Source organism: Labrus bergylta, chromosome 20 (assembly GCF_963930695.1).
Source record: "Labrus bergylta chromosome 20, fLabBer1.1, whole genome shotgun sequence".
NCBI classification, from domain to species: domain Eukaryota; kingdom Metazoa; phylum Chordata; class Actinopteri; order Labriformes; family Labridae; genus Labrus; species Labrus bergylta.
Window position 1 is genome coordinate 18,740,211 of NC_089214.1, and position 19,331 is coordinate 18,759,541.

General features: G+C 40.9%; 1 protein-coding gene across 1 annotated transcript in view; it reads right to left on the bottom strand.

The window, feature by feature from the left end:
* Positions 1 to 286: 286 nt before the first annotated feature.
* ofcc1 (orofacial cleft 1 candidate 1) overlaps positions 287 to 19,331 on the bottom strand; it is a gene marked incomplete at its 5' end in the record, with an annotated part of 75,715 nt that continues 56,670 nt past the window's right edge. The window contains 3 exons of the mRNA XM_065949163.1: positions 287 to 3,476; positions 3,623 to 3,761; positions 8,703 to 8,900. Coding sequence (XP_065805235.1) covers positions 3,403 to 3,476; positions 3,623 to 3,761; positions 8,703 to 8,900 — 411 coding nt within the window. The remainder of the gene's footprint in view (positions 3,477 to 3,622; positions 3,762 to 8,702; positions 8,901 to 19,331) is intronic.

Genomic DNA, 19,331 nt, shown 5'->3' on the forward strand with positions numbered 1-19,331 from the left:
GAACACCCCGACCGTGTGGGTTTTCCGCGATTTAAGCACCAGGAAATCACGTTCGGGGTCAGTGAAGAAGAATACAGCTCGGGCAGAAAAACCTGACAGAGGTCCGGAATTTAAATCTGTTTTGCATATTATTTTTTCTACGACAGTGACATTAATGCCACCGTAATACTGGTGTTGCAGGTTATGCATAGTCAGAGTCAGGAGCAGATAAAACGTACGGCACAGAGGAGAAAACACCAGGACTACAAATACTAACTTAAGTTTTTATTGAATAAATCTTTTAAACAAAAGATGACATAATGAATGACAATGTGTTACATTTATTAATTTGAAGTTCAAGCTGCAAACATCTTTACAAAGTTGAAATTTTTTAAACATTTTATTTCTAATCACATATAGTATTTAATTTATTTAGTCTTCTTCACTGAGCCTTATGTGCAACACAGTTCATCACTGCTCATGTATATCTGTAAGTATTGTTCATATGTTCAAATATTCAACTCCCTGTGCTTGTATATAGCTTACTATTTCTTCAGATACCCTGAAACATATACTTAGTATGGTACGGTACTTTGTTCTGCTTAGTCTACTTTTTTCTATTTGATTCTACATTCTATATATATATTTCTATATTTCCGACTTTTACATTGTGTTTGAGAGCTCCTGTAATGACCAAATTCCCCCCCGGGATTAATAAAGTATTTCTGATTCTGGTTATTATATTTCAGAAAAGAAAGTGGTTGAGTAAAAACTTTCCTCAGACTTAAACTAAGATCATCAAGAGAAAAAACAAACATTTTTCTTTTATCTATTAAAAGTGTGAATATATATTTAAGGTTCAGAAGAATTTGAGCTGGATATACTGTCAAACATTCCTGATGGCTGCTGTAATGTTGGTTTTCTCTGATCAAAAAGCATCAGAGCAACACGCCCTTCAAAAGCAACACATCATTACATTTCAACATCAAAAAGGTGCCATGAAAATACAGACATACGTATATGCAAAGACAGTAAATGTGAAAAGTTCTCCATCAAAAGAAATTCTCTGCCTTTAAAAAAACAATCAGGGAAGGTTGGAAACGTGGGGGGGGGGGGGGGACGAAGCAGCAAAAGTGGGCATTTGAATCCCTTTTATTTAGTTGGGTAACTTCAATTCAAATGAATCAGGCAGAGCTCGACCCGCCAACCGTGCCCGGAGAGCCGCCGATCTCAACGTGCAGCATAACGATCACCGCAGCACTTCTGAATGCAAACTGTTTTATGTGAACACCTCAAGCTGAGGGCTACATAAATATAGAATTAGACAAAGTGTTATTTTTTTCTTTTTATGTTTTATTTTCTTGCTCTCCAGCAACATCCCCAGGTTGGCTTGGCTCTAAGCAGATGCAGGCTCGCACTTCAAAAAGTTGCAGCTCCCTTATGATAGCTCTGCAAAAAGGTTTTCTTTTAACTTAAATCAGCAAATGTGTGGAGCACAGACCTAGCGGCGTGTTTTCTCTCCCCTAGAAATAATTGCTCCCAGGGATCAATTTAAAATTTAAATCGTGGAGAAATGGTGTTTGTCATTAACAATCAAATATTTGAACCGTTGAAATACCCCTGCCCTCTCTGTGTCTGCACCCTTTGCACCCAGTTGGAAATTGTTGCAGAGGGCATTGTTTTGATGATGATGAAATGGAGAGTTGGTGAGAGCATCACACAAGAGAAAAGGCAGGAAGATGAAAAAAGCCATTCATCAAAAATTGATGATCAAAGATTTTTCACTACATGCAGTCAGATGCACATTGCAGTATAAATGTATGCAGTTTACCTGCATTGATTTAGATATTCAGACCACCGTCATGTCTTTAAAAAGGACATTTAGATGAATCATAGGGGACAGGAAAGCTGGGTAAAAAATAAACAAGAAAGAGTACAAACAGTATGGTAGGACAAATAGAAGGATGGAGAAGCCTCCTGTCGTCTCTGAGAGGCAGCGTCTCTGCTTAATGTTCATTAGGGCACTGATTGAATTGGGGGGTGTAGCACTGTCACTCTTAATGGAGTGATCTCTAATTGGAGCGCATTAGCTCCATAGGCTCTGGCTAGCGTCAAAGTCAGACAGAAGGACAGGATGCAACTAAACAAATGCTGCTAGTGCTCAAAGACACAAACAATAAAGTACATTTATATGTCGTAATTTCATATACTAGAATCAAACTCCCTGTAGAGTGTTGCTTATTTTTTATTTTAAACTAAATGCAGGGAGATTCATCTAAGAAATGTATTTCAGAGTTTTTTTTATTTATTTCTCGTGTTAATGGAACTTTTAGTTTAAAAGGCCTCTGGCTCTATCAGAGCTCTACGGATCAGAAACAGAGAAGTTGGGTGTGTGTGCATGAATGAGAGAAATTGTGTTTTACAGTGTGTTTGTGTGTGTGTGTGTGTGTGTGTGTGTGTGTGTGTGTGTGTGTGTGCACTGTGAACCAGCCCCCCCCAGGACACCACTATGGTGGTTTAAACATGGAGGTGAGGAGCAACATTAAGGCCAAAGTAAGGTGTGTTCTTGGTAATGACGAGCACGAATGGCCGCTATCGCCAAGTATCGCTAAGTTGATCCATAATGGCTGCCCATAAAGGAGAATCATCATCAATGAATATGACAGGTTATTAAGATACGATTTTAGGGAGGGCTATGGCTTTAGTATGATAGGTTAGCTATCTATAAAACCTTTAAAGCCCGGCCCTCAATGACACGAGTCCTGATTCCCATCTCCCAGCGCCCTGTGCCAGAGACACATGCTAATAAGCTCACAACCTTTAATTAAGCAATATGTGTAAGTAGGCAGCCATTATGGCCTGATTTGTGAGCCACTTCATTACACTGAGCACCGGCTAGCAGACACATATTCAATACAAATCAAGCTGGCCTGAATATTATCCTGTTTAATGTGAGGCCAATATTGATATTTTATCACTGGTGTTCTGATTAGCGACTTTTAGCATCTTCATCTTTCATTGTGTTGAGGCAGCACTGAACACTTGACGACCTGCATGCATTAGCAGTTTTGCTGAACATTGTTTATTAGGTTGCAAAGAGCTAATCAGGTCACACAGATTTGGAATGTTTACTCGCCTAGAAATGCAAAAGTTAAATAATTTACAACACTGTTTATGCTGCCTGTAACCCTCCAAAATAAAACTTTTAATAATGAGCACTTCTTTCTTAAATAAATAAAAAACAAACAAACAGAGGAAGTTCTTCTCCAGTGAACAACAGCTGCATTTTAACCGCTTTGGAAAGGTTCTTGAAAAGCTATCACTTTTACAACATTTCTCTTTAATATTATAATTCAGCTATGGAGACTAAAGACAGTTGAAGACTTACATCAGTGTCAAACAATCTCCTCCTTTGCTTTGATATCATTGGTTGAGGTCCTGCAGTGCAAAACTGGAGCCACACCCACTTCCTCCTACCGGCTCAACACGATGGCACCCTGAGGGAGTGAAACACTTGATGACACTAAGTCAATTCTGTTAAACAAACAGCAGCTAAAGAGGTCAAACACAGTGCGCATACATGAAAAAAAACATGTTTTTGTAAGAGAGTAAAATTTAGGAGAAGCATCAGGTTGACACTCACTTCCAAATAGTCTCCTCCTTTTGCGTAGCTGCAGTGGAGCACTTTCACCTTCCTTGTGCTCTCTTCTGTCAGCAGACCCCTGACCTTGGGAAGACACTATCCTGGTGGAATTATCGAACCCCTCCATGTCCCCAATCACCTTCAGAAAGACCCAAGCAGACGAGAGTCAGCGAGAAATATGCAAAAACTTAACTGTAGTACTCTAAAAAATTAAACCCCGCCGTTTCCCGGAAACCCCGGAGTCGTATATATCAAACATCTTAAAGTGCAGGTTGAACTTGGATGACAGTGACTGAGATTGGCAGGAGAACTGCTACTTTCCTCGAGGCCTGCAAGTAGTGTTGTCATGCACAGTCTCTACCTCTGTCCTAGTGCTTCGAGTGAACTTGGAGAAGAAACAGAAACGGATACTTTACATGACACACTACCTCTCGTCCCAGAGGGGAAACAGCTCACACAACTCCGGGTTGGCCTACTTATGTACAGCAATGTAAAAATGCAACTAAAATCCTGCTGGTGTATGCGATAAAGTAAAATAAACCGTCTATTTGTGTTAAAAGAAATAAATATTTATCATAGTTATATGAAAAAAAAATGAATGCACTGCAATTTAAAATACACACACATGAAGCAGAAATGTAACACAATAAAGGGTAAGATCAAAAAGATGTCTGCATTCTTTCCACATATCTTCATCTCTATATTTCATCACAGGAGCATCAAGTAGTCATGTCAAAGAGCTGGCTGGCTCTTTTCTGAAGTTGAAAATTACACAGATAGAGCAGCAATTGAGACAACTTGAAAAATGTGCTGGAGAGTGCCTCTTTATCTAAAACTAGTATAAACTTGCCAGATAATTACATGCGGTGTACTTTGGAGAAGTCCTCCTGCTAAGCAGATATGGCTGCCAGGGAGGCATTAATCTCCTCATGCAACATACAGTACGTAGCCAAGGACATTCCCCCTCTCTCTCCTTTCCTGTGTCTCCAATACACACACACACACACACAGCATACAGAGCACACTCACTTCCTGTATAAATCATATTCATATTTCTGAGGGCTGCCGATGACCTCACGGCAAATGAAGCGTGGGTCCTCAGCTCCGCAGCGGCAATCAAACGTGCGGCAGAGTAATTACAAAAGAGGGGTAGGAGGGAGAATTGATGCGGTTTGTCAATTGATGTTGCTGTGAGGTGTTTTTTTTTCTTCCAAAGGTTAACTTCTTCATATTCTTCGCATTCTAAATTAGGTCAATATTGGTCCGGCAAAGAGTCGCCGTCGTGTGCAGACGGATGGCGGGCTGAGTCATGGAAGGAAAAAGACAAAGGGGCCTTTTAATGAGAGATTTGATGGCATATCAAGATGATGAGGTGTCCTGATGAAACTCCTCTTTGTTGCAGCTCCGAGCTCCCTTTCTCATAATTATCATCACTGTATTTTGCATTTAAAAAATCAGCATATTTATCGTTTTCCAACAGAATAAAGATCTACAAATGAAAAGGGATATCCTCTCCTTCATATCCTTATGAAACTATCTGCCATGCTGAGGCTACAATAATTTCATGCAATGCAGCTCGAGCCTTCCTATGTGACTAAAAAACTGCATACCTTTTGTTTCTACAAATGGTTAAGCACATCCCCAGAAAACAGGGAGAAAAAAAAAAAAAAAAAAAAAAGCACAGCTGAAATTGCAGAGAAAAGTGTTTTTATTTAGACAAGTCGCTGGAGATGCTCATCATCAGCGTTTTTTCCGAGCCATAAATAATTTGCGCAGAGAGGTAATATTCAAGCTGGCAGAGCCTTAGTTGTGCATCTTTAATGGAAGTTTTACAGAAGCTGAGCCAGTTCTTGCATATGCTGCAGCCTCCCATATGGAGGGAAGGAGACAAAAGGAGCACAGTTGGCTTGTCCTATCTTTTATAAGTCCATCGACACTTAAATGCTAGCCCCAGAGAAAAAGCGACACAGGGGGACATAAACCCACTGTGGTTTTAGGAGGGAAGATAATGACTTTGCCTGCATTAATTTCTTCATCAGCCATCTTGTTTCTTCAGACAGAGTGGTTATGAGGCCTTCTCTGAAGGTCCTAGGTTATAGAGATGCATTCCCCTGCATAATGTCGGCCTGAACAGTTGTTGTCAGCAGTGCTTTTTGTGAGTCGGCAGCTGGGGAACATCTGTTTATAGGTAATGAGTGTTTGAAAAGCTACACCTCACTTTACCTTTAATGTCTTTTATTGGAGCACACTGATGGGAATGTAGCTTTAACTTTTTTGTATTGTTGTGCTTCAGCTACAAGATTCTCGCAGCATGGTCAATATTACAGACACCTGCCTTGGGCAACACGCTGAATGAGAGCATATGATGGATCATTAATATTAACTTTCTTTAAACAGAATTCAATATGCGAGTCAATAAAGACTTCATTATCGTTATATTTTTTACTGCACACCCACAACTCCAAATTCTCTCCTATGTTGCTAACGATGCAGCACAGAAAAAAAAGAAAGAAGTTTCAGTCAACACTGCCGGTTGAATAATGTCTGAATAAACAACAGAAATATTTAGTTTCTCATGACTCTTGTTCGGCCCCTTTTTTTTTCTGAAATCAAACAGGACACACCTCACTGTTCTGTTACTTCCAAACAGTGTCGAGCAGTGTCTATAGCTCAGGGCACTTCTTCCAGGACTTGCTTTTTAAGGTGTTCATTTAGACAAATTTTGGGTGTAAATTTGAGGATATTATGCAAAGCTGCTTCCCCCTGGAGCTGTGGTCATGTTAGTCTAAGGGAGGAGCCGGTCCTCCGGGGCATTGGTGTCCAGGACACTGCCTGCGAAAACAAAGCTCTTTAAAGGAAATGAGCCATCAGTCAATATTTCCTCAGTAAATGGAAACAGACTTCTTAAGTAGCAGGATTAGTCTCTCTTTAAGTAAGTGGGACAGAGAATTGAGTTACGTTATTATGCAGGCAAATTCAGTTTTTCTTGTCACTTTGTTCCTATTTTAAGTTTCAAACAAGATAAAAAAACAGCTAATATATTACAATTACCACCTTAAATACTACATATATAATTATAATAAGATGAAGAAAAAAAACAAGAAGAATGGGTAAAAAAAAGATTTCCCCGTGCATACATTGTCTAATTGTAGGTGTTTCCTAAAGGTCTTATATGTATCTTATATGTAAGAATGTCAAATGTACCTCAACATATTCAGCACAAGTATAATAAATAATATGACTTTTTATTGCTTAAAATGGATCCATGCAACATAATATTTGTCTAGCAACGTTGCAGTGTAACCACATCACCATAAAACATGCTATTATTCGGATAAGTGAATAAAGTAATAAGCATGTACAGGAAAAGCCCATAAAATCCCTTTAAATGTCATAAATCTAAGAACGGAGGGGGGGAAAACTTCTCTGCATTACTGTGGTCACTTGCATCTCATAGAGGAGCTCTTTCCCATTTCATTCTATATTATTTTATCTATTTCATTTGTATGGAAGTATCTGCACGGCTGTTATTTCTCTCCGAGGAGCTGTCACTTTCCATCTGAAGGCCAGTTTGTACACAGCACCCTGTCGCAGTGTGTGTACCGCTGCCAGAATTATATAAAGCGCTAATAAAATCAGCTCAAGTGTTCTTCCGAGTGCTGGAGATGCCCTTTGGTGATTCCTGGATCGTGCTCTATACATAAAACCAGTCTATATATTCAGGGGAGGATTAGTTTTGAATATGTAAAGTGGGGGTCCCTGCTGCGAGGCGAAGGGGAATGGCACCGTGCTCTCTCGGCGATGCCGTGTTATCGCTCCCGCACTACCAGCGGGTGAAAGAGGATGCTATCGGCATCACTTGCTACTGGAGGTCCCTGCCTGTTAAGTTGTAAGGAACAGACAGCAACACCCAAGGGACACAGTGTGTGTGAGAAAAGAGAGCAACCGAAAGATAGCGTATGTGTGTAAGTGTTTCCCAAGGACAGCTACAGATATCTTTCACTTAAGGTTGCTTCTATGAAAATCACTTCATAGTTTACAGAATGGGGAGTCAGCAGAGGAAGAAAACCATTTTGCACGGCAGAGATCGGAGGAACTTATCTTTTATTCACATAAGTTTTCTGTGTGTGGGGTTATGAGTGTTGTAAATCTGTATATGTGTGTTTATTAAAAGAATGAGTGTTGTAGCGCTTTATATTCCAGAACATTTTCTCTTTTTTCATGGTAAGTGTTGATATGTGTGTGTTTGTCTGTGCTGTTTGGCTATGAACAATCCCCCCAGATGTCTCATCTGATATGCACAGGTCTAGAGGCTACGCACACACAGACAGTGCGACACCAGTAATAAATATACCATGCTGTGTGTTTACTCACATAAGCTCACCATCACTCAAATTATGACGGAGAACCATTAGAACGCAAAAGAGCCTCAGAGCTAATTGTTAGCGCACATAACCCCCCCCTCCCTACTCGCTCACTCTCCTGACATTCAAACTTCAAAATATTAATTTTGTCGAGACGATCCAGGTCGCTCTCGGGCGACTGACAGAATGATTGAGGAAAGGAATGACTTCTCGCTACAGCAGCAGTTGTCACAAAGCTCTACTTTTAATTAGGCAGCAATCTGTGAATCAGTCTGTTTCTGACCTGCCTGACTTGCAGGGAGTCAATAAAAGTTGACACAATTGATACACAGTAAACGAAGGGAAACACCGTGTCATCTTCATCAATGTCCTAACACAACGTAAAACAGGAGGAGACACTGAAGTTGTGATTATTTCAGTCGTGTAAAATATGACTTACAGGATGAATGAAGTTTTGATTGGTTTCTAAATCCAAATTCAAAGAAATAATTTCTTCTAAGTGACATTACAAAAACCCAGAGTAGCTGTTTCTTTAATTGCTTCCTTTTTCTCTCTTGAAAGAAGAGGAGAGAGAGAGAGAGAGAGAGAGAGAGAGAGAGAGAGAGAGAGAGAGAGAGAGAGAGAGAGAGAGCAAAGGAGGAAGTGCTTTGTGACTGTTTCAGTATAAATACATATTTATACATATATATATTGTCAACAATATGTAGATATCTCACCTCAATAATAGCCCCATCGGGTTGCCTGAGGAAGTGCCTGTATCTTTGTTTCCTCCCACTTAGGTTTAGGGTGTAGATTGTCACATGGGTGCTGGTGTCTCCCTCTGGGAGGACTCTGCCCTCTCTGGGGTATTCACTGGGGGGTGCAGAGCCTGCTGATGGGTCTTCCGCTGTCCATATATAGTCATAGACTGCAACCTGATCCAGTACAAACATGAAGAGAGATCATTGTAGAATTAAAGCATATACATGTAGATTGCATCATAGTAAGGATCTCAATAGTGTTGCATAGACAAGTTGTAGTGTTGGAGAATCAAACCAGGAGGCAATACATGGCACAAAACATAATAAGATATGAAGGGAATAAGTAAGAGGGATGTTTATAAGAGTAATGTTTCTTACTGGAACTATATTCCATTGATAAAATTCCAATATCAAAAAAATCCATGTATTTTGTTTCAAATCATCCCAACAGCTTACCTTGTAAAGTGCAGGATTTTCATTTTAATTACATACAACTGCAGCCAGCAGATAAGCACCACAGGCTGCTAATTCCTAGCAGTGCATGAGTCCTGTGGGGCCTGATCTGCGGCAGGTAAAGAGACAGGTTGTGTTTGTGATCATGCATACATATGTATAATCCTGGTGGCAGGCTTGTTTATGATTCTTTGTGTGTGTGTGTGTGTGTGTGTGTGTGTGTGTGTGTGTGTGTGTGTGTGTGTGTGTGTGCGTGTACGTGCATGTGTGTATATCGGGGGGCTTACACACCTGTAATGCACTGCCCCTCTGTATTAGGGTGAGACACGTGGAGCAAGCGGAGCGTGTAACATGTTATATAGGTCATGTAACTCGAAGTCATCCATGTGTGAAGATCATGGAAGCTCCCTCTCTTTCTGATCGTGTCTGTTGGTGAAGGCTTGAGTGTGTGCATTATGGGAGATCGTATACATCACATGAAGTAAATAAAAAGCAAAGTAGTACGTTTATATTTGTACACAGTTTATGTCATGAACCAATGACAGAAGTGCTTAATTTAGATTAATTCTAAAATCGTTTGGACCAGCTCATGCAATTCCACCAACACACTTAACCACACATACAGAGTCACCAAGAGGAGGAAGTTTTCCAAGTCATTTGTAAAACCCAAGGTGACCCCCTAATTGGCTGCATAATTGTGATTGGTTTAAAAACACAGAAAAGGGGGAAAAAGGCAAACTCATTCAGCGGGCCATAAGTGGCAGGGTCAGGCTGAAGGAGAGGTTTAATTTGGTGGTGTATCGATGTCACCCCACAATTACAAACGGTTAGCCAAACACAACTCTAGGCACTTCAGCGAGGTAACAGTGGGAGCCATTACCCCGCTCGTAATTAGAGACACTGCGTAAACTGCAAACCTCACGAGCAGAAAGGAGTTCATTGTCAAAATGTCAAAGAGTCACATATTATGCAGAGAGAGGGAGTAGCAGAGAACATTTAAGAAGGTGTGTGTTTTGTTTGTGTCTGTGTGTAAAAGGGGATGTGGGGACGCAGGGATGCATCTCTTCAACGCTAATTAAGACGCTCATTAGTGAGATCGCCACAACTGCGCCTTGCCTCCAGCTTGGCCTCGGCCCACACTGGGGGAAAGTGATTACCTGAATTCTTTAAGTAATCAGTACCTCAGCTAGGCAGCAATCAGTCTGTTTGGATAGGGTGTGTATGTTGATTTGCTGCTTTTTTTGGAAACAAAAGTGGAAGTGTGCAGAAAATCCTAGAATTCTTCCTGTTGCCTGCCAAGTTTATACATTAAAAAAAATAAAAAATCTTGAAGCCATGAATGTTGAGAAGAAAAAATGATTAAGAAAACACATCTTTTGCTGTACTGGTCACAAGTGTGCAGGTGACCCGGTTCAGGCCCCAATCCAGGATTGTGTAAACCAAGCTGTACAGTGTTGATAGAAACAGCGTGCTTTCATTCCTCTGTACTCTAAGTCACTTTGGTTAAACACACCTGCTTAAATCCCCTTGTGCAGACTGCATGTGTATGTATTTTGGCTTGCATGAAAATAGATTTTTTTGATGTTAGCCATGCCACCATCCTACGCTAATTAGCACGTGAAATCCACTTGACAAGACCAGACAAAAGCTTGAAAAGGTGTTTGTGTGTTCGGTTTGGGTGATGCCATTTCATGCAATGCACCATGGCTCTCAGGATGCATCATTGCTGAGACACAAAAAGGAAAGAGCATTAAGGGGCCTGTCTGCTCCACACTACTCTGTTCTGGTCTGTTGTGTTGCGTTATGATGCTAGCCTGGCTTCTAGCCCTAGCGTGAGTGCTCTCTCCACTCCACCATTGTTCCATTTGATAGCACTAAGTGACTGATTTAGGTTCAATGCCTGCATGGAGCAGACAGGCCAGCTGTGGGTTAAGCAGATAGCATTCAAGTGAGCTAACCCAATTCAAACCCAATCAGGCCGGGATTTATTGTCGGGGTCTGTATTTAGAAATCTGATAGTCTGCATCAGTCTCTTGACTAGCATCAGGAGAGATGGGCCTTATTTCTTTTAGCGGACGACTATAAACGGCAAACCATGTTTTCCAGCAGGGACATAAATTTCAGGATTTGTAGACATTACCGCAAATGGGAGGGAGGGACAGGGCACAGGAAGTGAGGATGGCACAGCTGCAGACATGGCTCCATGGTTCACAAATATAGTCTGTCTGTCTTTCTGGGAGAAGATGCGATTTCACACCAACCGAATCATACCATACTACATCTGAATGCAGAATAAAAGCAATCAGTACTTAAATACAGATGCCTGTGGAAAGCTTTTCTTCTTAAAAATCCACTGTGACTTGTGACAAAATTTGACTGGTCTGTCAATCACTTTTATTCAAGTGTGTGCACATGTAAAGTCTGTCAAAAGACAGATTTGGAATTTCAGAGATGTTTTGTTAGTTTGCTTTGAAAATAATAGGCATCACTGACTCAGATAAATGGATGTGCATACAATTTCTGAAAGTGATATTTAAAAAATGACCCATACAGAATCTATACCTTTATTAGGTTGTTAACCTACTAAGCACTAAAAAGTGGGAAGACAATTTCTGGGGAATAAGTGTTTCCACTGGGTGACTGGTATAGTAATATGTCTGGGAAATGAACAGTGTTTTCTATACACTTATCTCCCACGTCCTTGGCTGTCACAGATGTCTAACTTTTTCCTCAATTTTGTGACATGTCGGGTATAAACACAGTGTCTGGAGCTGACCATTATTTAAAGGACATTCCCACTGTGACTCCACATGACATGTCCCAGCTGACAACCAAAACACTTCCTGAACTTGACCCTATGACCTTGCTTAAAACTTTGCTATTTTCCACTTGTTATCAAAACATAGTGTCAAAAGGGGAGACAATCACAGGCCTAGACCGAAAATCCAGACAGCTAATTTGTGCATTAATCCACATTATTAGACCACGACAGAAAAGAGGGACGCACAAAGGAGGGGTTTATACTTGTCTTTGAACTTTTTAAAAACACACATACCATATTACAGCAGATTTTATCCCACTACATTCCCTACAATCTTTAATAATTAAGACTTCTGTGACCATATTGAGTTTTTTCTTTTCTTTTTCTACTTCAACTACTTATTCTACCTCTTTTCTCTCTCACTCTTATTGTGAATTTTTTTTATTGCAGCAAATTATCTGCTTTATTGGTCAGGTATGTGGGCACATACAAAGTCCAGTTTTATGAAGCATTTAAGAATAAATAATAAAGTATCAAACTAATATACAATCCTACTGTACATACTGTCAGAAAACTGGTAGTAAAAAAGACGCTGTGACAAGCATACACAATAAAGTTCTTCTGACTCCGATTGCCATTCTGAACCTTGAGTAAACACGAGTGTCCACATTAGTTTACTAAGCTGTTTGTGTGTGATTTACGAGTACTTATATATATGCATATGTGTGTGTGTGTTTGTAGTGAAAGCAGGAGGGACAGAGAAGTCTCAGTGAGCAGGAAGCCTGAGCCGGGCTGGCGACTGTCCAGCACAGGAGCCTAAGGCGTGGGCACGAGCAAGCCTGTCAGTCCCCCTGATCCCTTAATGATTGATCCAAACTAGATAGCCATCATTACCGCTCAGGCTCTCTCTCTTTCCAAGGTCCCCATGCCACCGTCTAATTTTTACCTTCCATTTGCATGTTCCCATTGACTAATGTAATCTTTCTTTTCTCCTTCTCTCTCTGTCTCTCTACTTCAACCTTTCTGTGTTTCTTTCTCCATCCATGTCCTATTTTTATATAAAAAATGCTGCAGCACATTTTTGGCACATTACAATGTATGAACGGTGAGGGAATAATGTATGCCAGTTGTTTAAAGTTCTCTGGACCCTGTCCGTAGTGAGCACAACACAAGTAGACATTCGACGCAGCCTGTGAGATTGCTGTACCTCTGTTCTCTCCCCTCTCTGTCTCTCGCACTGTTTCCCCTTTTTAAAAACAAAAGCTGCTGACCTTCCCTCCATTTCCCAGCTTCACACTTCCTTCAGCCGTTTCCCACCTTTTCCCGACGCAAAACATACATGGGCGGGCTGTGTTTTTTTTCTTCTGCCACCGCCATGATCATTTTAGTTTGTAGTTCTGTCCCACTTGGCTTTAATTTACAGTGTGAAAATAATTAGAATCTCACTTTTGTGAAGAGTGGAGTGAAAATGTAAACAATGCTTCCCTGCGGGCGGGTGCTTCATCACTTTGACAGGTGCATTTGAATTTGCCTGGGTGGCGGACAGGCTTGGTTATTTATGTGTCAGTCGCACATGGAAGCCCCGGCTGTGGCTGGGACTATGGTTGGGACCGAGACTTGGGGAAGAGATTGGAGCACTGTGGGATATAGGTTTTGATGTGGGAGAAAGCTGAGGATGGTGCTGGTTCTGGACCTGGTGCATGGAATGAGGCTGTTGTTGGTTCTAGCACTTTGAAACCGAAATGAATAGGAAACGGAGCTGGATGTGGAGATTGTAAAGTGGCTGATTATATTAATACTGAGAAGAGGAGTGGTGATACGGAGGAATACTATACTCATACTATTTAAACTGGCTTCACTTGGAGTAAAAGGAGAAGTATGGCTGGGTCTGGACATGGGACTGTTGTTGGTGGGGGGGGGGGGGGGGTGAACGTACAAGTACTAGGTACTAGGTACTAGGTGTAATAAAATGTAGATGTGCAAAAAATGAGGCAGATCTGAGTGAAACAAGCATTGGCAGGACCATGGAGGGAAGAACTATTTTGGATCCTGAGCAGCTTTGCAGCATATAACACAGGCCGACTTGGTAGCACCCATCACATGCTTCAGATTTGCCAATTGTCTATACTTCATTATCCAAAACCTTTAAACTAAACTTTGTTTTTACCATAAGAAAAAACAAGTTCATCTAAAATGTATCCTGACCAACAGGACCTGTTTGTTAGAAAACTCATGTGTGCAGTAATATTGTCCACTTGCTATTTACAAATAAGGACCAAAGATACAGAGGATAAGATCAAGATAATGAATACTGTACATTAGGACAATTAAGGCTGCTTATGGATACTGCTTTTACATTTTTTACAGCAACACTGTATTGTTCAGCATTAAGCACTGTATGGCTTATTTGCTCTCAACTTTATCAAATACTATATAAAAGCTGTATCTTTAAGCTAAACTTTGATTTAAACAACAATCATTTTTATGCCAATTTCATGTTTTTTTTTCAGAAGTGAGGTGCAACTGTTTGACAATGATTTCTTTGTACATTTCAAAACAAAAGGCAGCCATAACATGAAAATGCAGCGGGCACACGAGCACAGATCGAGCAGAAAGGAGCATCAATGATTATTGCCAAGTGAGAGAAGAGGTAGACATGGTTGCTTCTTTTGTCCACAGATCCTCAACCGCGCATGCACACACACACACACACACACACACACACACACACACACACACACACACACACACACACGAACACACTTACACTCATCTACATGCTAACACACACACATACATCCTTGCTCACAAACAGACAAAGCCTCACACAGCGAGGCAACGCATGCGTGCATCTCCAGTGCCTGCGGGCGCTTGGGGCTAGGCAGCAGGGAGTTGGGGGAGGGAGGGGGGAGGGAGGTGGATGAGTGTGTGGGGAGGGGGGGAGGGGGGGGGGGGAGTGTACTGTGCAGAGGCTCTCTGAGCTATAGAGGGTCAATCCCTCCACTACACCACCACCACCCTGTCTGTCAGAGCTGGCCCGGGCTCAAGGCCTGTTTGCCGAGAACTCTGTTTATACCACAGACACATATTGAATGTAGGAATGCTCACACACACACATACACAGACACACACACACGCTCACACACACTCACACTCACACTCACACACAAACACTCCAGCACAAGCTCACAGATACATGCAACACACATGCACTGTGTTTCACACATTCACAAACAAATTCCAAATAATAGGCACATACAGTATACCGAAGTACTTAATGCACAATCTATGGAGGTCAGACGGCACACAAGCACTTGCTCATTCATAGATTTCATTGCATGCATGTGTACACAGGCACATATGTATGAACTAACTGACCTGATGCAACACATACAGATGCAAGGCCAAGACAGGGTACAGCACATTGCACATGGCTTGGAACAGACAAAACCACAAAGCATAAAAGACCACCGACATACATGCATGGATAAGCCAAGAAATGTCAGCCATTAGGATGGAAATAGATATGCTATTATTGTAAATTTGGCCAATATGTGGACGGTCGGCAGAAATAATTGAAGCAGCTTGAAAATGGCATGGATGCACACTGTCTGCGTTGGGCCTGATTTGGCTGAAGCAAAGGTCTGTGTCTGGTTAAACGCACCACTGGACAAGACAGGCCACCCATTCATATTGCATGCAGGGACACACACACACACACACACACACACACAGAGTGATAAAATGGCAAGTACGCTACAGTGGCTTTTCATCCACTCGCCTCTCATTACTGAGGTTGTAAAGCAAAGATCACCGACTATAAATATTTCAGCTTGAAGTTAAAGTGCAATAACACACCCGATCCGAAAGTAGCCCGGACCAAATTGGACTTCGAGAAAAGATAAACAAGCAACAATGACTATATTTACATTCAGAATCAAATGAGCAACTTTGAAGAGATCATCCGGAGAGATCGTATCTCTGAGTGCCTGAGATAATCCAGAAAATAAGATATGCATAATTCACTGTTACTAATCTCCTTTGCAGAAAATAAAGCCTACTCCCAGCCTACAGTAAACAACTCAGATATCCCATCTTTTACTTCAGCCATTTCTGACTCATCCCGGGCCCTGAAGTGATCACTTATAAGGTTTTTATATTGAAGCATATTTAAAGTTACCTGCAAGTTGACCTAATAAAGGCAACTGTGTGCTTTGAATGCTTATAATAATGTCCGTTAAAATGCAATGAAAGTTACATTTATCTTAATCTTTCTTTAGGTCAGGGATGATAGGAACAGGTGATCTAAACATTGAACACAAGAAGTGTAAAAGTTCAACACATGGGCCTCTTGTGCAGGAGACCCACTTTTCTGAGCGACATTGACGTTGTGCATGTTTTATATCATTAGAACTATTCGCAAAGAAATCCAATAAAGGATCAATATGAAGAATAAAAAACAACTTCTTAATGAGAGCGTATAAGAGACTAAAACTAAGACATTTTTCAGTAAGACACACACACACACACACACACTCAATACAGGTCCTATTTTTTATTAAATTGAGGCTACACTGATCACTCAATAATACCAAATACTTGGCTAAAGCAATGCTTGTAGACATGCCTCCCTCAGGAAATCCTAAAAAAACCCCACATTTTCTTACTAACTGTACAAATTTTTAAGACGTTGTGCTCAATTCTCAACATGTCAGGAACCCAGGCTTGGTATTAAGATGCTGCAGACAGATGCCAAAGTTGAGTGTTGCCTTTGATATCCAAAATTTGACTTTGGAGTAGCTTCAACCTAATCAGGCCTCGGAGGCTGGAGGTGATAAGTATCCAAGCCAATAATCAAAATGGGAGCTGGGAATGAGTGATACACACATACACATTCCTTCTCACATAGGTACTGTAAGCGTGCACACACACACACACACACACACTCAGATGCACACATGAACACACGCCATGTCTCTTTAAGGTTATAAGTGAAACCCTTATGAAAAAAAAAAAGTCTATCTCTCCTTAGGATGTCATGTGGGGCTGTTAAGACGCGACACCTGTCACGATCACCGGGCCCTCTTTATCCCCTCCGGGCCGCAGGAAGCGGTCAAGGTCAAACTCTTTGAAGGAGAGGAAGGGAAAAAGGGGGAAAGAAGTGACTAACGACAGACAGTCACAAAGGATCAGATCTGTCAAGTCTAAGCTGTAAAAACCTCTGAGGAGTCAGGGGCTGTATATGCACAGGACTCATAACATTTCCTCAACTGACATAATTGACATGTGTTGCCTTAAGATTACATCCTCATAAATTAAACATACAGCATCAGCAGCATCATAAACTTTCTGGTTCAAACTATTTTTACCCAGCAGATCTTTGCCAGGTGCTTTGGTAATGAAAACACCTGACACTTGCTGTCTTCTTCAGTGTTGCTCTGTTTTTGCAGAGCTCTAATTCAATTTATTCTAAAATAGTCCAATTTGTTGCTTTCTGTTTCTGTCCATGAGAAAACAAAGCAACAGACCACAAGGCCTTGACTCTAAGTTTGATGGAAGAATAAGGATGGTAAATAGATGATGGGGAGAAGAAGGGAAAGGTTTCTAAATCTGGAGTCTCTCTAACTTCTTCCAGCTGGACTTGTTTTGACAGCTGACGGGCGAAGCTTCATATTATGAAGAAATTAAAGGGAAATCTTTACCTCATTGATGGAGTCATAAGAGGCAATTGTCTGAAACATCTGAAGAGCACAATCTTCTGGAATAATCTCCAAGAATCTTAGCTTGATCCTTTTGTGTGACACAGAGATCGACCTTATGGTTAAAGCACTTCCATCTTTTGAGTGGATTTCACTTTATCGCTGTCTCATCCCCTCCCTCTTTTTTTTTTTTTTTTCCATCAGAAAAGCTGCCCAGGCCCAGGCTTTGGTAGATAATGACATCCTCTCCTTGGATTAATTGTGAGGGACACATTAAGCAATGTGGCTGACACTCCCTGTAATTAAAGTGTTCACACCGACAAGTTCATACTGGAACACTCTCTATTTCTCTTGCTTTGTACCGCTGGAACTATTTGGAAACGGGATGAGACATTAAAGTGAAGTGTTTTTGAGCAAAGTGAATGCATCACCTTGGGAATCTTTCACAATTACAGTAGAGAGTTTGAGGTCACTGCCCTTACAGTGGGTCACAGAAATATAACAACTGGTCTGACATTTACAAAATGAAACTTTTTACCCCTGTTATTGGATAGAATAATTTAATGGAAAAATATAGATTTCATACATTTAACATTCAAAAATCAATCAATGGAATTTTAACATATGAGTACTTATTTATCTTATTTACTGTATGTCCTTACATATCTGTTCGGGGTCGCATGGGCTGGAGCTGAACCCAGCTGTCAATGGGCGAGAGGCAGAGGAAAGCCTGGACTCATCCCTAGTGAATCACAGGGCTCACATCGAGAGAACAAGTTGAAAATTGAGTTCCTTGAGTGTCCACTTGAGGCTGGCTGCTATAGCCCCAGAAGTCCCATACACATCCATTCAAAAAAGTCCATTTCATTTTAACAGCAGAAATGAAATGTTTATGTCCTGATTCAAAAAATGTGTTTCATCTGAATAGTTAATTTATTGATTGGGACACACCTTATGGCAGGGTGACTTTATCTTATAACTCTTCTGTTAGGATTTTATGAGGGATAAGAGCCTCTGCTCCACCTCTTTGCCTGTTTCTAGGTCGAACAAAAGTCTGTTTGAGACACCATTTAAAAAATGCTAACCACTGAGCCTCAGAAGTCTGCATCTGAAACCAATGGGTAACATCTCTGATGTGTTTATATATTGCTTATGATAGGGTAAAAAAAACAGTATGTCAATTTCTTAAACCTCACATGTAAAATAACCCCCCCCCCCATCGAGAAAAAACATTTCAATCTTACATAATACATTATCAACCCAAATTGTAGGGAGGGCTTTGCTGATTGCCTTATTCTGCCTGGTACCAGTTACTTTGCCAAGCTTTGTGTGTTACATCAATGGAACTGGGACATTGGTAATATCTCTTCTTGCCCTCACATGCTCAGGCTTCTTTAGAAAGTCAGGTATGGTTATTTTGTAAGGGCTCAGCAGGTGCTATCAGAGGTAAAAGAAGGGGTAGGAGAATCACAGCAATCAACGCATACTGGAAATGGTTTCACAAGACAGAACTAATGGAGAACAGCTCACATCTCAAAGCTAATTAATGGAAAAGGTTTTTCAGTGGTAAATGTGTACACCATTCACTCACAGTAGCAAGTGTTTCCTTTCAGAGCTGTTGGTGGAAATATATTTCTTGTATATTTAAAGACAATGGTGTCATCTCAGACAGAACGTGTATTCTTTTTTAAT